Genomic DNA, 22359 nt, shown 5'->3' with positions numbered 1-22359 from the left:
GTGCCTTTTTTCCCCCAACTAGCCAATTCTGCTTTTTAAGGCATTCTTCTCCTCACTGGTTTTTGGTACCTCTTTTACCATTTGTCCTAGTCTATTTTTAAGTTATTTTCTTCAGTACTTTTTGTATGTCTCCTTTATAAGCTGTTGACTCATTTTTCATTGTTTTCTTGAATCACTCCCATTTCTCTTCCTCTACCTCTCTTGCTTTATTTTCAATTGCCCAGAGGCCTACTTCTGGCTTGCTGCGCCCAGCTTCACTTGGCTCAACCCACACCAAATTGCACTTCTCCCCCATACTGATGCAACACACCTTTCCCACTGATCCTCCAAGTCAGCCTGGGTTAGAAAACGGTTTCATCCCTTCCCTTATTGGTCCAGGACCTGTTTAGAGTCATCATTTAAAGGTATCTGAGGGATTTAGGCAAAAGCCAAAGGAAATCCCGCCTTTATTCTGCCATCATAGCTTTGCCTAGAATTCCTGAATTCAAAATATCCACTAGCATCCCCAACAGCAGAGGCTGCAGATATGCTACCATATATAGCATCAGAAAGAGCTAGATTTCACAAGACTTTTTTTAAAACTAAAGGGTATTAGTGCCCTTAAATTTTTATACCTTCTGTTTGACCTTATTGAAATAAAAAGAATAATTACAAAATTACGAAATTCACTGAAGGGAAGTTATTAATTATACAACAATAATGATTAGTCATCAAATGTCACATTCTTTTAATACTGTACAAGCAATCTATAAATGCCCTCCATGAAGCGGTTGACTTTAAGCATACCTCACACACAAAAAAATTGACTTGTGTTGCATAATTGCTTGTACTGCATCAGTGCTTAGTACCAGCAGCCTATTTCTAGCCCCTGGAAAGATCCTGGTAACCCCCTTTGAAGAGTCTCCTTCTATAAAATGAAATACGTGATACTTATTATATTATATTTGACAATTTCAGATGGGACATCCCAGGAGGCCCCCCAACAAAATTTCAACAAGAATTAAGTTGATGTTAGTGTCTTTTATTCATTAGTATCTTAGGATCACAGGTTATATACATGGAAAGAAGCTAAGAGGTCATTCATTCCAAATTTAATTGAGAAAACCAAGGTTGACTTGCCAAGGGCTATACAGCTTATAAGTGTCTGACCAGGTGTTCCTGACCTCCAAGTTTAATGCTCTAGGAATTCTTACTTACCCTGCAGTACACTAACCTCCAAAGACTCTAAGGATAAATTTCAAAAGGTCTGTAAACTCAGATAAGAAAAAAATATATACATTTTCATTTCAACAAGATCAGTTTCTTTTGCAATATTATGTAATTTCTTTGTTTTTAATTTAAAGAATTGTTTCTGAAATGGGGTTCAAAGGTTTCATCAAATGGCCAGAGAGGCCTATAACATAATAAAAGACTAAAAATTCCTGAATCACACCATATCTCCCACAACCCAGTGTACTATTTCTGTATGACTAGTCTTCCTTGCCCATTTCTCTTTATATTATAATGCCTCAGTGGTAGTTAAGAGAGTCCTCCTTCTCATCCCCCAAAAGGAGACTTATTTTGCATTTAATTCTTTCAGAGTTAGGATGACAAGATGATACCTAAACAATTCAATGAATTAATCCATGCTATGAACAAATCCAGGTATTAATGGGAAAGGATTGCAGGACAGCACTCTAACCACAGGATATAACAAAATCTTGAAATTATATTCTGAAGGTAGCTGCCTACTTTATCTTCACATATATAAGAAGTCATGAAATTAGCAGGAGACTTGCCTTGGTATAGTCACAGTTACCAAGTCAGCTGTAAGCATCAGTCTCATTGCAGTCTTTTTCTGTTGCTAGGGGGAGTTGCTAGGTAAATCACAAAAAAAATCAAATAATATTATCTTAGATTTGGAAGGGAGGGGCTTAAAAGTTCACAGGGTAGCACTTTACATTGTTTGGACAGTAACAATTATAAAAACACCTAAATAATTTTTTTTTTTAATTTATGGGGGTACCGCCTTTCCAAAGCCCAGAGTTGGGGAGTGTCTGGTCTGCAGGCCATATAAATCCCATGAAATCATTTGCTAAGGCAACCCCAGGCACTTCCTATTGATTGAGTTCTATAAGTTCCTAAGTTTGAGCCCATGATTGATGCTGGCTTTTGGAAGAAAAGAGATTTCTTGAGACTAGAGACTGTTTATTGGCCCTTCTTTTGTTGATATTTGGCTACATGAATGGCACATTCAGGGAAAATTTAACTCTTCTTCCTATAGAAGTGATGTTCCTTGTACTAAGCAAGCAGATAAGGATGGCTGATTTTTTTCTTTCCTAACCCTTCAGTTGCATATTACCTTTTTGTGGACTGGACTACTCCCTTGAGCCATAATTTCTAATTACTCTCTTGGTGTTTAAAAAAGGATGCTGTAGTAATAGCAGATGCCTCCTCAATGCCAGTCAAACTAGTTAGCTCCCCACTTACTATTACATACTCATTTGCCCAATGATGTCTCAGAGAATGTATTCTTTCTATGCTAAGAAGTTATTTAAAATCAATAACTTTTTCAGCTCTAGAAATCATACTTTGACAAATGTCACAAATTTACATCTATCTCTTTACTTTTCCTGGCTGGTGCCAATCACCCAATTCAAGCTGTATTCAAGTAGCAGCACAAACATAAACTATAATTTATTGATTAACAGTTTTATCACATTTACCAGGTCAAGGAAAAAATTAAACTAACTCCAAAATGGTAACCAAACCTATAAAACAATCATATTATACCTTCTGTTAGGTTCTTACTAAGTGCTAATGAGATAATGAGATGTTAGGTTCTTACTAAGTGCTAAGTCTGTACTTAACAATTCTCTAGTTCACACCTTTTGGTTCTGGCCTTTAAGGAGAGTTTACCCCTTTGAACTTTTGGGGAGGAGTTTACATGTTTGAGAGGAACAAGTTCATTGGTTGAAGTATTTTTCCCACAAGCCTCTGAGTTATCCCATGCCCATTCTCTGGGAGGATAAAAGCAGCACCATTGAGCAAGGAGGAATGTACTCTAGGTCAGAGTTGGGATGGCTCTCTACAGGAAGAAAAGTCTGGCTGGGAGATTTGAGTTGAGACAGCAGATCTCCTCCCAGAGATCGATCAGCAGTTTCAAGAGCAGCAGCAACATACATTTGGCACATAGTAGGGCTGTTTTTCATTCCTTGTGGCAAAACTGTCCATGCATATCTTTTATAAGGCTCAGCCAAATTAACACTAGGCACAGAAAAAGCACATCTTTTCATATCCTCCTTATCTAGAGGGATAGAATAGAAACATTTCTTAATGTCTATAACCCAAAGAGGCCATTCTCTTGGCAACTGAGTAGGAGATGGAAGTCCAGGTTGAAGAGTTCCCATAGTTTCCATCTGTTCATTTACTCTTCTTAGATCAGTCAACATCCTCCATTTTCCAGACTTCTTTTTCACCACAAATACTGGGGAATTCCCAGGACTTAGAGAAGGCCGCAAGTGTCCTTGGTCAAGTTGTTCTTCTTGCAGAACAACTTGAGAGATGACAGGACTCTTGAAACTGCAGTTAGTAAGAACCTAACATCTCCCCCTTTCTTTTGATTTAGAACATAGACCCAGTCATGACCTTGAAACATAAATCCATCAATATGGGAGGTATTACACATAATTACACAAATTACATAAACACATAGTACCATAATAACATAGTAACATAATACATGCTAGAAGTATGTAACAAATAACATGATCAAATAATCATAAATTTAGAATTTATAAATGTCCATAAGTCCATTGTCCATTAGTTTATGTTGTGTTAGGAAATCCAATGATTCCTGCTGGTTTTAAAGTTCTTTAACAGTCTTATCTTGTGTTAGGGAATCTTTAACAGTCTCATTATCAGCCATGCTCTTTCAGTGTCAGATGTTTCTTAGATTTTCTCCTTTGTTTTGAGGTTTTTCTCTTTTTCTGTCTCTCTCCAGGTGCTTGTTGCCACCTATCTGTTTCCTTCTTCATCTGTTTCCTTCTGTCAAAATACAAGCAAACCCTCTCTCCCAGGCAGTTAACCTATTAAATTTCCTCCTATTTACCACTTTCTAAGTCTCTTCTCATCAGCTGGCAATTACATTGGAGTTATTTGCACTGGACACAGCCCTGTTGGTTTAAAAGGCCTGTATTCTCCCCAAATGTAATCCATTTCTGCTATCTGATTGCTTTTTGATTGACTTATCAGGTAATCCCTCTCTGCCATGTGATTGCTTTTCTGCTGATTGATCAAATCAGAGTCCTGACCTTCTAAAGGCTCTTTGGGTGTAACCTCAGCTGCCATCATGCCCCAAGTCTTTTTTTGCCTGGGGCCCTGGACCTGGGCCCCTCATCCCATTTCCCTGAATTAGTCTACACTCTGATGTCCAATGGAGTTCTCTGTTGCATTTTGGACAAGGGGTATTGGGTCTTGTTCTCCCACGCTGTCTTCTCACTCTATCTCCATAACTACACTGAGCTCTTAGAGTCCAATTTTTCCACATTGGAAACATCGACAAATTTCTCTAAAAGTCCCTTGCCAGGAGGGACCCTGTCTTTCCATGTTCACCATAGTCTGGGTGTAAAAAGCATTTGTTCTTACTGTAGCACAGCGTCTTATGATCTCCTCTAAAGAAGCATCTTTGTCTAGTGTCCATATAATTCTTTTGCAAATCTCATTGGCATTTTCCTTAGCCAGATGTCTGGTCATTATTTCTGTAGTTGCATTTTCTCCAATAGTTCTTTTGACAGCAGTTTGCAGACATCCCACAAAATCCGCAAAAGGTTCATTGGGACCTTGCTCTATTTTAATGAAAGCCTCTCCCCAATCTTTCTGTCCAGGGAGGACACCCCAAGCTTTTATTGCAGCCTTCGCAATTTGCTCATATACCGTCATGGGATAATTAATCTGTTCTGAATTCTCTCCATATTGACCTTCACCAGCTAATTGCTCAAAAGTGAATTGTGTGTTAACTCCTGTTTCTATATTGCATCTAACTTGGATCTTCCATAATTCATGAAACTCCGCAAGCCACAACAGATTTTGTCCAGGTTCTAAACATGTTCGTGCTATGGATTTCCAATCATTCAGGGTTAGGACTTCATAAGACAAACCATCTAGTAACATTTTAACATAAGCTGATGTAGCCCTATAAAGGGTACAACCTTTTTTTTCAAATCTTTAATTTTATTCAAATCTAAAGGTGCATATCTTCTCCTTTTTTGACTTACAGAGTCAATCTCTTCAATCACAGGATATGCATGTATAAAATCATTTATATCCTGTCCTTCTCTCTTAGCTTTAATCAATGCTTTTTCTAATCTTGTCAAAGGCTGCTTCACAGCTGTTTGTGTTTCTGCCTCTTCCCCTCTTCCTTCTTGCTCCACCCCTGAAGGTGGAGTTGATGTGGGCCTGTCAATAATCTACTCTCTAGGCGGGGTTGAAGCTTCTTCAAGAGTATCAGAGTCATCACACCCTAATTCCTCATTTAAATCCCCTTGCCCTTGGGCAAGATCTTGATCTTTCTTTTTTTTCCTCACACTTCCTTCTCTGTTCATTTTTAAAACTTTTCCTTCTCCTACAACTTGCTTGATAGTTTAAGGCTAATTGAACTACGTTGTAGATATAAAATACCTCTGCAGAAAATGAACGAGGCCCATTTTTTGCATGAAATTCTTTCATTTCAAGTCCCACTAGCTTCCAGTTATCTACACCTTCCACAGCCTGGAGAGGTAGAAGATTTGTAATAAGGTATCATTCTCTAGGGAGAGAGTGGGAAATGAATGGAAAGGGGAAGAATTGAAGAGGAGACTTCTGGGAGATCAGGATCCAAATCCTTGGCCATACCTAGAAAAGGTATTCCACACAATGGATCTTGATGTATTTGAGGGCAAAAATCATATTCCCACTACTATCTTCTTTTCTCTGGGACAAATCAAATATTTGATAACAAAGGAATAAATAAATAAATAAACTTAGTCATTATGGTGTATGCAAATAGTAAGGAGATATGAAGGTAAATCTTAGTGCTTATGCCAACAGCCAAATCTAGATAAGAGTTAATGAACTGAATGACAAAATGCTAGAACTACTTAGGTGAAAGAATCTTTATTTTCCCAGTCAACTGCTCAAAATTCAATAATACTTGTCCTCATAATCTTGGATAGATGATTAATCACACAAAGGGACAGAGAACATAGAGAAGAAGATGTTAGCAGAGAGAAGTGAGGAAGTTTTCCCTCAGAAAAAAACAAGAAATCAAGCCTCTAAATGGATTCTGGAGTGACAGAACCCACAAAAATTCTGAGTGAAGCAATTTTCCAGTTTAAAACACAGAAGGATTTCAGGAAAGGTCTGTCTCACTTGGATGGATGGGGAGCTTGTTCCAGAGCAGATCTGGTGAAGGGAATTGAGCCATGGCAAAATCAGCAAAAAAGGCTTCACAAACCTGGCTCAGCCAGCTAGTGGCTCAGAAGACCAGCTCTGAGATCTCCAGCCCCATGTAGTAGGTAAACTGCAAAACAGACACAATAGGAAAGCTGCCAGCACTTCTGACCCCAGTGCAGTAAGCCAGTGAGAGGCCCTGTCCTCCTGCAAAAGAAGCTTAGGACAGTATCTGTTGTGTTCTTGGAGCAGAGCTCAATTTCTCAAAAAGAGCAAAAAAGCTAAAAGAGCCCAAATCATAGAAAGCTACTATGGTGACAGAGAAGATCAGAACACAAATCCAGAAGAGGACAGCAGTGGCAAAATCCCCACATGTAAAGTCTCCAAGGGAAATATGAATTAGATTCATTCTCAAAAGGTACTCTTGGAAGAGCTCAAAATGTTATTTAAAAATCATGTAAGAGAGGCAGAAGAAAGAAGTGAGAGGGGTAGCTAAATGGTGCAGTGGATAGAGTGCTGACCCTGAAGTCAGAAGGACCTGAGTTCAAAACTGGCCTCAGACACTTAATACTTCCTAATACAAGTCACTTAACACCAATTGCCTCAAAAAAAAAAAATTAAAAAAGAAAGAAGGAACTGAGAGCTATGCAGAAGAATTATGAAAAAAAAGTTAACAGCTTAGAAAAGGAAACACAAAAATATACTGAAGAAGACAATTCCTTAAAAAATAGATTTGGCAAAATGGAAAAGAAAAATAATGAAAACAACTTCTTAAATAAATTTGATGAAATGGCAAATAAATATATATGAATATATATTTATACTGAAGAAACCAACTCCTTAAATATATATATGTGTGTGTGTGTGTGTGTACTGAAGAAATCAACTCCTTAAAAAATAGTTTTGGCAAAATGGAAAAAAAAAATCTACTGAACAAAACAATTCCTTTTAAAGTAGAATTAGCAAGTGGAAAAGGTGGTAACAAAGCTAACTGAATAAAATAATTCATTAAAAATTACAACTGGACAAGTGGAAGTGAGTAATTCAATTGAGACATCAACAATAAGTCAAACTTTTTTTTTAATATAGAAAAAAAAAATAAAATACCACATAGGAAACAAAGAAACCAACAAAGGAAACAGATTCAGGAGAGATGATTTAAGAGTTATTGGACTACATGAAAGTCACGATCAAAAAAAGAGCCACATATAAAAGAACATATTTCTAGAAATCATCAAGGAAAACTGCCCTGATATTGTAGACCTAGTGGGTAAAATAGTCACCATCATTCATCTCCTGAAAGAGACACCAAAGTGAAAACTCCGAGGAATGTTGTAATTAAATTCCAGAATTATCAGGTCAAGGAGAAAACACTGCAAGCAGCCAGAAAGAAACAATTCAAATATCAAGAAGCCATAATCAGGATTATCCAGAATTTAGCAGCTTCCACATTAAAGGATCAGAGGGCTGGAATATGATATTCTAGAGGGCAAAGGAACTTGGACTACAACCAAGAATCAACTACCCTGCAAAACTGAGTATAATGTTCCAGGAGAAGACAGTTATTGAGTGTAATAGGGGATTTTCGATCATTTCTGATGAGTTGATGTTGATGAAAAACTCAAAACTGAACAGAAAATTTGATTTTCAACTACAAGACTCAAGAGAAATATTTTTTAAAAGTACATAGGAAAAGAAAAATCAAAGAAACATAATATATTAACTATAAAGAAGTAATTTCATAGGCACCTCAGTTTTCTCCTCTGTCAAATGGATAAAATAATATCTGCACTACTTACTTCACAGGCAAGCTATGAATGCCAAAAACAGGGATGAAGAGAAGGGGATTAGTTGGCTCTGGGCCCTATTGCAGAAATTCCTAAGATAAAGTAGTGGAATTAGTGAAAACATGCTGTCAGAAAAAGCCACATGCAAGTCAGAGGTACAAGGAGAATAGCTATAAGGACAATGGTAACAGCAGGTCTATGAAAGTGTGACTAAAGATAGAAGACCTTTCTACTTCTGGTTTCTGCCAGAAGCTGGACTATCGGTTATAAATGAGAACTATGAAATAAAGAGATTGTAGATCTGGGCTTAAAGGTCATGAAGTCTAACCCTCCCATTTTGTACATGAATAAACTGAGGCTCAAAAAAAGTGACTTGCCTAACATCTTAAAAAATAACATTTTTAAAAAATGAAAGAGATAGGACATAACAGCAAAACTAAGATGAAGAAAGGATGAGAAAAAGGAAAGAAATTAGATCCTATCAACATGCTTTCACTAAAGACTACAGTATTAAAGGCAGCATGGCTTAATGGATCTAGCTGGCCAGCCTCTGGGTCCAGACTATCTGAGTTCAAGTCTTAACTTTTGACACACATAGACTTTGTCATCCTAAGCAAGTCATCTTCTTTCTTAATACATTCAGGCAAGTCCCAAGGCCATAATTGCATAAATTATCTATTAAATTGATAGAGGTCATTTCCCCATTGTGGATTTCCCTATATTCATAAAATTACAGAAGTGGAAGAAAAATACTGCTGTTTCTGAAACAACCTCTAAGCCATAGTTTTTCATTTGTAAAAAGACAAATAATAATAATAATAATAATAATAATAATAGGGATCCTAAGGAGAATAAAATAAATGGAAAATGAATAGCAAGCCTGATTGTACACTTTAGAGTTATAGTTATAATTTTTATTATTATAGCTTAAGGCCACAAGTCCTAGTTAGGATTCATATCTCTTAATTCCCCATTTCAGGGTTCATCAACTGAAATGTATATGGAGAATTTGTAGAGATTTTTAGCTTGTGGTAAGAAAGAATTTTTAAAATCTATAATGTATAATTTCATTATTTCATTTTATTATTTTAAAATGGAGTATGAAATGAGATAAATGTATAACTTACAAAAAAAGTTAAAAGTACCTTACCAGTGAAAGGTAGTACAATTACTACAGAACATAAAATGTCTTAGGGTTTATTGTTTTTGTTCCATTTTGAAATGATAAAATGCTTCATAGTTTTAGTGTGGTGCCAATCTCAGAAAACCGTTCCACATAAATTTTATAAATACATTATATAGCATTTACCAACTTAAAGCATTTCAATTTGAAGAATTTCTCAAATTTCTTGAAATAATTAATTTCAAAGATCATTATAATAATTTTCATCATTTGTAAGTTTCTTCTGGTTTAACCAAAATTATGTCAATCATAAGAACATTAAAAAGGTTTAAAATATGTAAATTACAGTAATAATTCTTAATTCTCCACTGACCTTCTATGCTGATGTTTTATCATAGCATGTAAGTGATCCTAGAGTTGACATTCTGATAGAGCCTATGACTTTTTTTCAGAGTAATGTTTCTTGCCTTCATATATAATGGAAGGAAGTGCTCCATGTCAGTTAAAAGATTAGTTAAAATAAAGGTGCATTTTTCCTCATCAAAATTCAGAGGCCCCTTGAAATTCATCCACAGCCCATTAGGCACTCCAGATTAAGAATCTCTAGCCTCTATTTCTCAGAAGCTGTACCCATAGAGCAAAAGCTCTCTCAATTTAATCCAAGCAAGAAAAGCTTTGATTATGGACCCAGCTATTGTTATTCAAAAGATAATCTAGCTAGATTTGGAAATGTTAATTCCCTAAAAGACCAGATTTTGAACATTCCTTCAGAAAGAGATTACCAACTCAGAAAAACCTATTTCTGGAGCCCTGACCGTAACAACTACGATCTTGAGTATTTGAAAAATGGAGCAGAGAGATGAACTGAATCTTACTCAAACAGATAGAATTTTTCTTAAAGTAGGAGAAGTATTTAATAAAGACTAGCCAGTTCATAATATGCACAAAAAATTCTAGATCAAGGTAAACAAGCAAATCTATCAAAATTTATACATAAATATATATGTATATACATAAACATCTACACACATATATTTTCCTCTTGCATATATGTGTTTACATATACACATACATACATTTTTGTATTAAAATATAATTTTTAACAGTATAGTTGGCCAGACATGGTAACATATCCCTGTAACTCATATTGCTATGGATGCTGGTAGAAAGTAGGTGAATCTCTTGATTTCAGGAGTTCTGAGTTGCACTGGGCTAATGCTGACCAGACATTTCCATGAAATTCAGCAAAAATATGGTAGTCTGGAGAATGGGGAGCATCTAGGTTGCCTTAGGAGGAACAAACAGGAACAAGTGGGAAACTGAGCTGACTTTAAGCTTCTCTGTTAATTGCATTAGAATCTGGCCTATGAATGGACACCACACTGCCAGTCTGAAAGAGATGGGGCGAAATAATTAAACAAAACAAAACAAAACAAAAAAAAAAAAACAATAGTCAAATAAATCAATAAACAAATACATATATGATTGAATGAATGGTCTTCCTTGCTAAGGTTTGTGTTAGGACTCTTCAGTTCCTTCTAGGCTTTAGAAGAAAATTTTCAACTTATATATTTCCAGTTTTATTGCATATCATATGTTCCATTGGAGGTTTATGAAAGCCCCATACTTTAACTCCAGAGAAGTGCCTAACAAGATACAAGACCTGATATCTTTATTGGAGAGAGATAGGTGGAGCAGTGGATAGAGTTCTAGGTATAGAGTCAGGAAAACTCATCCTCTTGAATTCAAGTTTAGCCTTAGACATTTTGTGGTTGTGTGACGCTGGGCATGTCACTTAACTGTGTTTGCCTCAGTTTAAACATCTGTAAAATGATCTGGAGAAGGAAAAGGCAAATCAAGTTAATATCTTTGCCAAGAAAACCCCAAATGGGTTCATGAAGAGTAGGTCATGACTGAAAAATGACTGAACAATAACAAAACTGTTTTTAGATAAGAAAGTCTCTTTCTAAGTCATAGAATCAAATATATAAAATTATAAAAATATAAAAAATGTGTAGAATTCCTAGATTCCCATAGTATTTCAATCAAAGGTAAAAACTAGATGTGAACAACTTAGATAATAAAGTTGGAAAGGAACTAAATGCATCAATCATTGGATTAAATCAGATAATAAAAGTATATTGAGATTGACTGAAAGAATTAAATACAACTCTGGGTCTAAATACATAAGAGATACTCATTAGAACCATACTGGCCACAGCTTTGATAGTAAAGCTTTGGGAGCACTTTGAGAAGACTCTTTTTAATTGTATCAAAAGCAAGCATGAGGGAGGAGAATGAGCTCAAAGAGAATATAACACTCCCCATAAACCATCTTTTGTCCCCATCCTGCATTGGTCATATCACTGGAGAAGATGGACTAGTAGCAAAGTAATAAATACCCAGTTAATTATGTGGCTCAATCTTTAGAGAGCTAGACTTTGAGTAAATAAGACCTGAGTTCAAACCCTCCCACAGACTTAGCCAAGTGGTCCTGGAAAAGGTGTTTAACTTCTCTGTGCTATAATTTTCTCATCTATAAAATGAGGATAATGAGAGCACCTGCTTTTCAAAGTTGTCTTGGGAATAAAATGATATGTCTGTAATTTCTAAACTTAAAGTGTTATATAAGTGCTAGTTATTGTTATTATTATCATTATCATCTGTTAAACAATACATCTGGCCTGAAGCTGAGAGAGAATAAAATTAAAAGAAGGTTCAGATTCAAGAGTCTAAAAAAAACAAAACAAAACAGGTTTTGAATCCCCACCAGGAAATACATCTACCTCAAAGGAATCTAATGATAGTCCATGAGAAAAAGACTTCTAACCAAGAACTGTCAGATATCTGCACTGGGTCTTTAAGCTTGAATCTATTTTCCCTTGGAGAATGAATGTAATTGTGGAAAATTGTGTCCCAGATTTTTTAGACTTTAAAAAATGTTACTTATTTATGTATTTATTTAAGTAATTTTTTTTACTATATTACTTTAGTAAAAATCATTTTCTAAAAAAAAGCTAGTTAACTCTGAGTAGCTAACATCAACTGATAATCAATGAGGAACACAGAAGTTGGTATTTTAAGTGATAACACAAGCAAATGCACCAGCCACTCATGGTGACTCTTTTAGAACTCTGGGGGCATAACATCCTGGTCTGCCAGTATGAGTCAGAATTGGAAAGTGGGCCAAGAAGGTAGCTCCATAAGTCAGTCCATTTTAAATAGAAATCTATCTTATTCCTTATAAAAAGATAGCACCCCAATCCAACATCACATAACATCACCCATTCCCATCCCTTTCCCAAGATTTGACTAGAACTGAGAGATCAGGAGGCATTATTATCTTTCTCACCTTTCTACCCCCTACCAACTACCAACATAGATGAGGTGATGTTGTTTCAGATGACAGTATCAAGCAACCTCCTCAAAGCTGGTCACCAGGGATTAGAAGGTTTGTTTGTTTTGGCAACTCACAAACTATCTACTGAAGTATAAGGAAAAACCAATCTGCTTTAACATATTTTTATGCACATGTTATCCATAAAAATACAATAATAACTTTTAATGTATAATAATTCACAGTACTAGTGTACAGAGCCTTGTTTACTCACCAGTTGTTTTTTTTCAAAATAGACTCTTTATATCCAAATAGTTTTCTTTAGTCAATAACGAAAAGAGAAAATGAATTGTTTAAAAATGATACAAAAGATAAACACTACTGTTTATGTAAGCTCAGATGGAAAATTCTGCCCCAAATATTTATTAGTCTCACATGTATTATCTATTGGAGAAGGAATTCTTGATCAACTATGAGTAAGATGGGGGTAACTAGGTGGTAGTGGACAGGGTACTCCAGGACTTTGCCAAGAAAACTGCAAATGGGGTCTTGGAAAGTTGGAAATGATTAACAAGACTGAACAACAAGTTGGATGAGGTGGTTTCTTGAATTTCTCTTAACTCCTTTAGTTGTTCTGTAACATCATCCCTGTATGACTTGATGAGGTTATTGTAAGATAATATTTAAAGTGGGCTGGTAAATAGTAAAACATTATATAAATGCCAGTTGATATGCATTTTTTCAGCAACACAAAACTAGAAACAAAATGAATGCCCATTGATGAGGAAATGACTGAAAATTTGTGACATACAGATGCAAGAGAATATTATTATGACTTACATATGAGGAAATAAATATAATAAATATGAGGAATTCAGGAAAACCTGGGAGGATATATAATGAAGCAAGTAGAACCACAAAACTTACTAAAGAGTGACTATAATGACGTAAAAGTCAAAAAGCTGTCAGATTGTCAGATCTTGTCGAAGAGGACAGATCAAAACTATTTCCACTTCTTTGCAAATGCGGCTAATTTCAGGTTTGGGATTCTGCATATGTTTCCAGAGGCAGACACTATGTTGATTGGTTTTGCTTAACTATGCCAGGTACTGGTGCTAATCACTGGCAATACATTCCTATTCTGATATTTAAAAAAAAACACTTTGTAACCAAAAAACAAAACAAAACAAATAAAAAAACCCCAAACATTGAAAAGTACATAATAAGTATTCAATAAATACTTCTTAGTCAGGATTTAGGAGTTGATGACCACCCTTTGGTTACCTCATCTTTAAAAAGGTGGTAATACTACTACTACTTTACTGCAGAGACTATTGTGAGGATCAAGTTAAATAATCAATGTAAAAATATTCTGCAATCAATTATTTTTGTTAATTCATTCCAGCATGTCTATCTGAATCTGTCTCTTTCCATTTTAGAACTGAGAGAAATGATTATTTCTCTATTATATTAATGACCACTTATTGAATTAAGACTAAGGTTTTTCCCCTTTCCATTTCCTCATTCAAAAATTAGCCCCTGAAGGTTATCCAGCTAAGCTTTGAAAGGCCAGGTGTTTGTTTGATAGGATGAAATAATGGGCCAGATGCACCTAAAATTGGACATTTAGATTGACAGAAAAGGTAAAGGGATTCTAGTGTAGGGGAAGTGGTGACTTCCCGCCTATCATGTTTAATTAGATAGGCCTGGGTAGGAGTTAATTCTCCCTTTTGTCTAGATCCCCCTCGACAGGGAGGGGCCTGATATACACAAATTTCTTTGTTCAATACTAAGAGATCAGAGCCATCCCAAATCCTCACTGGAACAAGCCCACTTTCATTACAATATTCATTGTCTCATTAACTAATCAGAATTAGTTTCCACTCTCAGGCACTTAACAAGGATCTATAATTGTTGAGTAGGTTCCATGAGGGGTCTTTTGCTTTGTGAGAGTCAGTCAAATGACCATCCTTTTGTTAATTATTCACCAGTCATAATTAATAAAATGATTAATTACCCAGAAATTAATGAGAAAATTCTCAAACTTTTTATACATCATAGAACATGGGCCATGAGAGATGCTGCAGTTATAAAATCTGAAATATTTTCCCACAGAATACTTATTAGTATAATAATAATAGTATAAGCAAATAAAAACTCACCAAAATTTTCACTGGCTCAATCACCTTTCTTGCAATCATACCAGGGGAAACTAAGCGAATGGCTTCTAAAACACACCATTTAATTAGTGGGAGTTTTTTCAGGTCATTTTGTGACATTTCAATTTCATTTTTACCTGTGAAAAAAGTAAAAAGATCACATGAAATAAAAAAAATATTTAGGAAAGCAATTTTTTTTTTATAAATTTAACAACACCTAAGGATAAATCCTGCTTTAAATAAATATATTTTAATACTGTTATTGTTGTTGTTCAGTCATTTTTAGTCATATTCAACTCTTTGTGATTCCATTTAGATTTTATTAGAAAAGATACTGCAGTGGTTTGCCATTTCCTTCTCCAGATTTTAACACTGGCTATATGCCAAATTAAATAAAAATTCAACCTTTTCTTTATTCAGTTCCTCAAGTAGCTCACAATCAAAAAGAGCCTAAAAATTTGGAAAGCAATTTACATATATTATCTCATTCAATCCTGACAGCAACACAAGAAGGCAAGGGGGATTAATGTACCTGTTTTACAGAGGAGGACACTGTGGTTGGAGAATTTAAGTAAATTGCTTCAAGTTACAAAGGTCATAAGTGTTAAGGCAGAATTTGGATCCAGGTCTTCCTGATTTCAAGACCAGTGTGCCAGTCAGATAGAATAATGTAATGCTACAATTGAAGTGGCTGGCCAAGATGGAAATGAAACAAATACTGGACCTATCCTTGTGAAGTCATATTATAAGCTAGATAGATCATCTTTAGTATGACTCAGTCTCCTGGTTATAAGATCACCAGAATGTAGTCAATTAGAAATGTGTTCAGAGATGAATTGTTTCTTCTGTTTCTTCTGGCTTCCTCCACCATCCTAGTAAGGGTTAACAAGACTGGCAACAGCAGCATAAAGAGAGTAAAAAAGACTCCTGCTTCTCTCTTGTCACCATTTCACCCTGCCTTTTCCCTGAATACTCTATCATTCCTTTCAGAAGGTCCAAAAATAGCACCAAGAAATCATTAAATGACACACTCATTCCATCTGGAATGTCACCTTTGAATGAAGGTGCTCAGATGCTTTCTTGACTTGGGGCCCATGTATTATTTAATACTTATAATGTCAGCTACTTGAAAGAAGGAGTAGGATCAAGCCTCCTAAAACCCTCAGGACCCTTCAGTCAAAATAAAGTAGAAATCTGGGGCAATGACGCAGGTAACAGGCTAGAAATGCTGGGGTTTTGACCTGGATTATTGGTTCAGCTGCTTCAGCTTTCAATCTTATTTCGGCCAATAAGTTCAATAAAAGTTAAATAATAGTATTTGTTAAATAAGAATTATCAATTTTACTCACTAGTCAACAATGCTGGTAGTTAGAGATTACAAATGGGGAGTGGGAGGTGAAGTGGAAATAGGCTTATTTTTCCTTTTAGCTAAAACAGGATATGCCCATAGGTAGAGCTTGCAATGTCACTCTGTGTAAGTGGGCAAGGTCATAAGGCTAAAGATTAGAGAGAACAGGAGCTTGTTATGGAATCCAGCCTTCTCACTTCACAAATGTGGAAACTGAGGCCCAGAGAGGTTAAATATCCTGTTCAGAGTCACACAGGTAGTGTCTAAGGGAGAGATTCAAATACAGGTCTTCCTGATGCTAAGTCACTAAGGTCACACTCCACCTAAGCTTCATTTTCCCCTACCACTAAGAGGATGGGATAAGACAGGAGAATATTTCCTAGAAGTCTCTGTCTGTGAACAAGCAAACAGTTCTTACAATCCAGAACAGGTTTGATCACTGGATAAACCTGTGTATGTGGGTTTGTGTTTCTATCAGAATAATCACAGAGGCACTTATCTGTCTCCATTGAGAGATACCAAATCCATTATCAAAATAGTATCAACTGATTTCCAAAGTTACAGACATAGATCCCGTTTCTAATGCTTTAACATCCATCTTATTTGCTTTAAGCCGTGCTTCTTTTAAATTTATTTCACTTTATTAATATTTTCCAATATGTATAAATTTTTTCAACAATTATTTTTCAAAATCTGAGGTCCAAATTCTCTTCCTTCTACCTCCTTCTCCTCCTTAGAAAGCAAGTAATATTTATCAATTATACAAATTAAATCAAGCAAAATACAGTTCCATATTAGCCATGATGCAAAAGAAAACACTAAATAAAAATAAAGTTTTTAAAAGTGTGTTTCAATCTGCACTCAGATCATCAGTTCTCTTTCTGGAGAATTTTTTTTTTTCCATCATGGATCTTTCAGAATTATCTTGGATCACTCTCTTGATCACATCAGATAAATCTTTCTTTTTCTTTTTCTTTTTTTTTTTTTTTTCTTTTTTGGTGAGGCAGTTGGAGTTAAGTAAATCAGTATCACACAGCTAGTAACTGTTAGGCATTTGAGACTAGATTCAAACTCAGTAAATCAAGGCCAGAATTATACCTTCTGCATCATCTAGCTGCCCCCCCTCAGCTATTTCTTTCACAGATGATCGTTCTTATAGTATTGCTGTTTCTGTATAAAATATTTTGTAAGTTCTGATAACCTCACTTTGATTCAATTCATATAAGACTTCTCAGGATTTTCTGAAACCATTCTGCTCAGTGTTTCTTGGAACACAACAGTATTCCATCACAGTCACATACCACAACTTATTCAGCCATTTCCTAATTGGAGCATCCCTTCAATTTCCTATTCTTGGCCACTAGAAAAAAAAAGCTGCCATAAATATCTTTGTACAAATAAATCTTTTCTCCTTTTCTTTGATCTTTTTGGGATACAGACCTAGTGGTGATATTGCTAGGTCAGTGGGTATACAGTTTTATAGTCCTTTGGGCTTAGTTCCAAATTGTTCTCAGAATGGAGTAGTTCAAAATTCTACCAACAGTGCATTGGTGTCCTATTTTTCCCAAATCTCCTCTAGCATTTAACTTTTTCTTTAATATTAGTCAACCTGATAGGTGTCATCTAGTATTTCAGTATTGTTTTAATTTGTATTTCACTAATCAACAATGATTTAAAGCATTTTTATATGACTGGATATCTCAGATGTTTCCTGAAAACTTCTTGCTTACATTCTTTAATCATTTATAACAAGACTGCTTATATATATATATATATATATATGTGTGTGTGTGTGTGTGTGTGTGTGTGTGTGTGTGTGTGTGTGTGTGTGTATGGTTGTTTTCTAAATATTTGAAAAATGAGACTTCTAACATAGTAGTTATCATAGTAACGTGCTATAAACATTTCCCCCAGTTTTTATTTTTCCTTCTAATTTTGGTTGAACTAGTTTTTTTGTGCAAAAGCTTTTGAATTTTATGTAATCTAAATTATCTATTTTACTTCCCATGATCCTCTCTATTTCTTATTTGGTCATGTATTCTTTCCTTAACTATAGATCTGACATATATGTCTAAATCACTTATCCATTTTGACTTTATCTTGGTTTATAATGTGAGTTGTTGGTTTATATCTAGTTTAGGCCAAACTATTTTCCAGTTTTCACAGTAGCTTTTGCTAAATGTTGAGTTCTTAACCCCAAGCTTGCATCTTTGAATTTATAAAAAATTAGATTATTGTGGTCATTTAGTACTATGTGTTGTTTATTTACATTTATGTGCATATATACCTATTATATATCTGGACAGGTCTTTACCTCAATTTACTCATCTGTAAAATGAACTGGAGAAAGAAATGACGTACCAGTTTAACATTTTTGCCAAATATACCCCAAATGGGGTCATGGAAAGTCAGATATGACTGAAAAACAATTGACAACAAAAAAGGTGTAATCTATTACACTGATCCACCACTCTTATTTCTTAGCTAGTATCAGATAAATTATAGTACCATTTTGTTTGTAGTAAAAAGTTACTCTGTTGAAATGTGGAACAGTGAGGATTCCTTCTTTCACTTTTATTTTTTGTTTGTTTATTCCCTCAATATTCTTGACTTTTTGCTTTTCCAGGTGAATTTATTTTTAACTATAAAACAATTATTTGTTAATTTGATTGGTAAGGAATTAAAGAAGTAAATTAACTTAGGTAAAATTGTCATTTTTATTATATTAGCTTAACCTGCTCATGAGCAATTAATAATTCCCCAATTCATTGATCTGTCTTTATTTGTATGACAAGTGTTTAAACACATAACTACTGAGTTTGATTTGGCACGTAGACTCCCAAGTATTTTATTTTGTCTGCATTTATTTTAAATGGAATTTCTCCATCTCCTGCTGCTAGATTTTATTGACGGTATATAGAAGTACTCATGATTTATGTGGGTTTATTTTATAATATGCAAATTTGCAAAAATTGTTAATTGTTTCAACTAATTTTTTAATTGAGTTCCTTAAGTAAACCATCATATCATCTGCAGAGAGGGATAACTTTATTTTCTCATTAACAATTTATATTTCTTCAACTTTTTTTTTCTTATCTTACTGCTATAGCTAGTATTTCTAATACAGTATTGAATAATAGCAATGAAAATAAACATTCTTGTTTCATCCCTGATCTTACAAGGAAGGCTTCAAGCTTTGCCTTGTTCCAGATAATGCTTGCTCTTGGTTTTAGATAAATGCTACCTTTCACGTTAAGAAAAGTTCCCTTTATTCTGGTACTTTCTAGAGTTTTTAGGTATTATATTTAGTCAAAGGCTTTTTCTCAATTTATTGATATAATTATATGATTTTTGTTGTTTTTGTTGTTGATATGGCCAATTGTGCTGATAGTTTCCTAATATTGAACCACATCTGCATTCTGGTATAAATTCCACCTGGTTATAGCATATATTTTTGTGCTATACTGCTAAAATCTTACTATAGATATTTTATTTAATTTTTAAATCAATTTTTATTAAGGAAATTGGTCTATATTTTCTTTCTCTGTTTTTGCTTGTTATGTTCTAAGTATCAAAACCATAATTATGTCATAAAAGGAACTTGGTTGAACTCCTTTCCCTGTTTTTTGAAACTTTTTTTTTTATCATATTGGGATTAATTGTTCTTTAAATAGTTGGTGGAATTCACTTGTAAATTCATCTGTTTAGGGTGGGGGAGTGAAGCCAAGATGGCAGAGGAGATGTGGCATTGTAGATGAAATCTTACAACATTTCCCTCCAAATAATTCTAAAATAACTCTTCTTAAAATAAAAGTTTAGAATATTGGTGGTAGAAGAGTTCTGGAAATCTTTGTGGAGGCCAGCTTGGAGTGCAGCAGACAGTAGCAGCAATAGCAACAAGCCTTGGAGGCTAGCTGCAACCATTCCAGGAGTTTTCAATCCAAAAATTATGATAAGAAGATCAGACAATTGGTCATAAAGAGATGGCAGGGGATCATTTGTTGGCACTGGGTATAGCTGTTTCTGATTGACAACTCTTTTGCCCATATACAGTTCTGAGTAGAAAGGAACATTTCTGGTCAGTCAAAAGGGATTAAGGACTGTGATCATAATTCTAGGGCAAAGGGTTAAGCTAGCATAAGGAGTAGGCCATTCTAGAGTAAAGGCCAGAGTGCAAATCAAGTCATCAGTGATCACACTTCTCTCTGGATCACTCTACCTTGGAATCCACAAAACTTGTAGACCCTCAGAACTAGTTATTATTATTATTATTATTATTATTTAATAGTTTTTATTGACCAGATATATGCATGGGTAATTTTACAACATTTACAATTGCCAAACCTTTTGTTCTAATTTTTCCCCTTCTTCCCCCCCCACCCAGATGGCACATTGACCAATACATGTTCAGTATGTTAAAGTATAAATTAAATACAATATATACATACATGTCCAAACAGTTATTTTGCTGTACAAAAAGAATCAGACTTTGAAATAGTGTACAATTAGCCTGTGAAGGAAATAAAAAATGTAGGCAGACAAAAAATAGAGGGATTGGGAATTCTATGTAGTGGTTCATAGTCATCTCCCAGAGTTCTTTTGCTGGGTGTAGCTGGTTCAGTTCCTTACTGCTCTATTGGAACTGATTTGGTTCATCTCATTGTTAGAGATGGCCACATCCAGAAGAATTGATCATCATACAGTATTGTTGTTGAAGTATACAACAATCTCCTGGTCCTGCTCATTTCACTTAGCATCAGTTCATGTAAGTCTCTCCAGGCCTTTCTGAAATCATCCTGTTGGTCATTTCTTATAGAACAATAATATTCCATAACATTCATATACCACAATTTATTCAGCCATTCTCCAATTGATGGGCATCCACTCAGTTTCCAGTTTCTGGCCACTACAAAGAGGGCTGCCACAAACATTCTTGCACATACAGGTCCCTTTCCCTTCTTTAAAATCTCTTTGAAATATAAGCCCAGTAGTAACACTGCTAGGTCGAAGGGTATGCACAGTTTGATAACTTTTTGAGCATAGTTTCAAATTGCTCTCCAGAATGGCTGGATGTATTCACAATTCCACCAACAATGTATCAGTGTCCCTGTTTTCCCACATCCACTCCAACATTGCGCATTATCTTTCCCTGTCATCTTAGCCAATCTGATAGGTGTATAGTGGTATCTCAGAATTGTCTTAATTTGCATTTCTCTGATTAATAATGACTTGGAACATCTTTTCATATGGCTAAAAATAGTTTCAATTTCTTTATCTGAGAATTGTCTGTTCATATCCTTTGACCATTTATCAATTGGAGGATGGCTTGTTTTCTTAAAAATTAGAGTCAATTCTCTATATATTTTGGAAATGAAGCCTTTATCTGAACCTTTGACTGCAAAAATGTTTTCCCAGTTTATTGTATCCCTTATAATCTTGTCTGCATTAGTTTTGTTTGTACAAAAACTTTTCAATTTGATATAATCAAAGTTTTCTACTTTATGATCAATAATTATCTCTAGTTCTTCTTTGGACATAAATTCATTCCTCTTCCACAGGTCTGAGAGGTAAGCTATCCTATGTTCCTCTAATTTATTTATAATCTCATTCTTTATGCCTAGGTCATGAACCCATTTTGACCTGATTTTGGTGTATGGTGTTAAGTGTGTGTCAATGCCTAGTTTCTGCCATATTAATTTCCAATTTTCCCAGCAATTTTTGTCAAACATAGGGTTAGGGTTAGTGTTGAGTTCTTATCCCAAAAGCTGGGGTCCTTGGGTTTGTCAAACACTAGATTATTAAAGTTATTGATTACTTTGTCCTTTGGGCCTAACCTATTCCACTGATCAACTGGTCTATTTCTTAGCCAATGCCAAATGATTTTGGTAACTGCTGCTTTATAATATAATTTTAGATCCCTCAAAACTAGTTCTGAAAAAAAAAACCAAAACACATGATTTGGTAGATTTAGAAAATTATAGAAAGACCTGCATTATACCAGACCTAAAACTATATTATAAAGTAGGAGTCATCAAAAACATTTGGTACAGGCTAAGAAATAGATCAGTGGATCAGTGGAATAGGTCAGATTCTCAAAATACTGTAGTCAATGATGGCGGTAATCTATTGTTTGATAAAGCCAAAAACCATAGAAAGCCAAAGAGACCAGAAATTTATGGCCAAAGAAGAACTAGAAA

At 34.9% G+C, this 22359-nt stretch overlaps 1 protein-coding gene across 2 annotated transcripts in view; it reads right to left on the bottom strand.

Moving 5' to 3' along the window:
• The window catches only part of CYP39A1 (cytochrome P450 family 39 subfamily A member 1), a 138272-nt gene that overhangs the window by 25359 nt on the left and 90554 nt on the right, over positions 1 to 22359 (bottom strand). For both annotated transcript variants that reach the window (XM_074310737.1, XM_074310738.1), the window contains one exon: positions 14818 to 14951. In XM_074310737.1, the coding sequence (XP_074166838.1) occupies positions 14818 to 14951 (134 nt within the window). The remainder of the gene's footprint in view (positions 1 to 14817; positions 14952 to 22359) is intronic.

This window comes from Sminthopsis crassicaudata, chromosome 4, assembly GCF_048593235.1.
Source record: "Sminthopsis crassicaudata isolate SCR6 chromosome 4, ASM4859323v1, whole genome shotgun sequence".
NCBI classification, from domain to species: Eukaryota; Metazoa; Chordata; class Mammalia; order Dasyuromorphia; family Dasyuridae; genus Sminthopsis; species Sminthopsis crassicaudata.
Note: the sequence above shows the minus strand (reverse complement) of the source record. Positions and strands in the feature narration are given on the sequence as shown.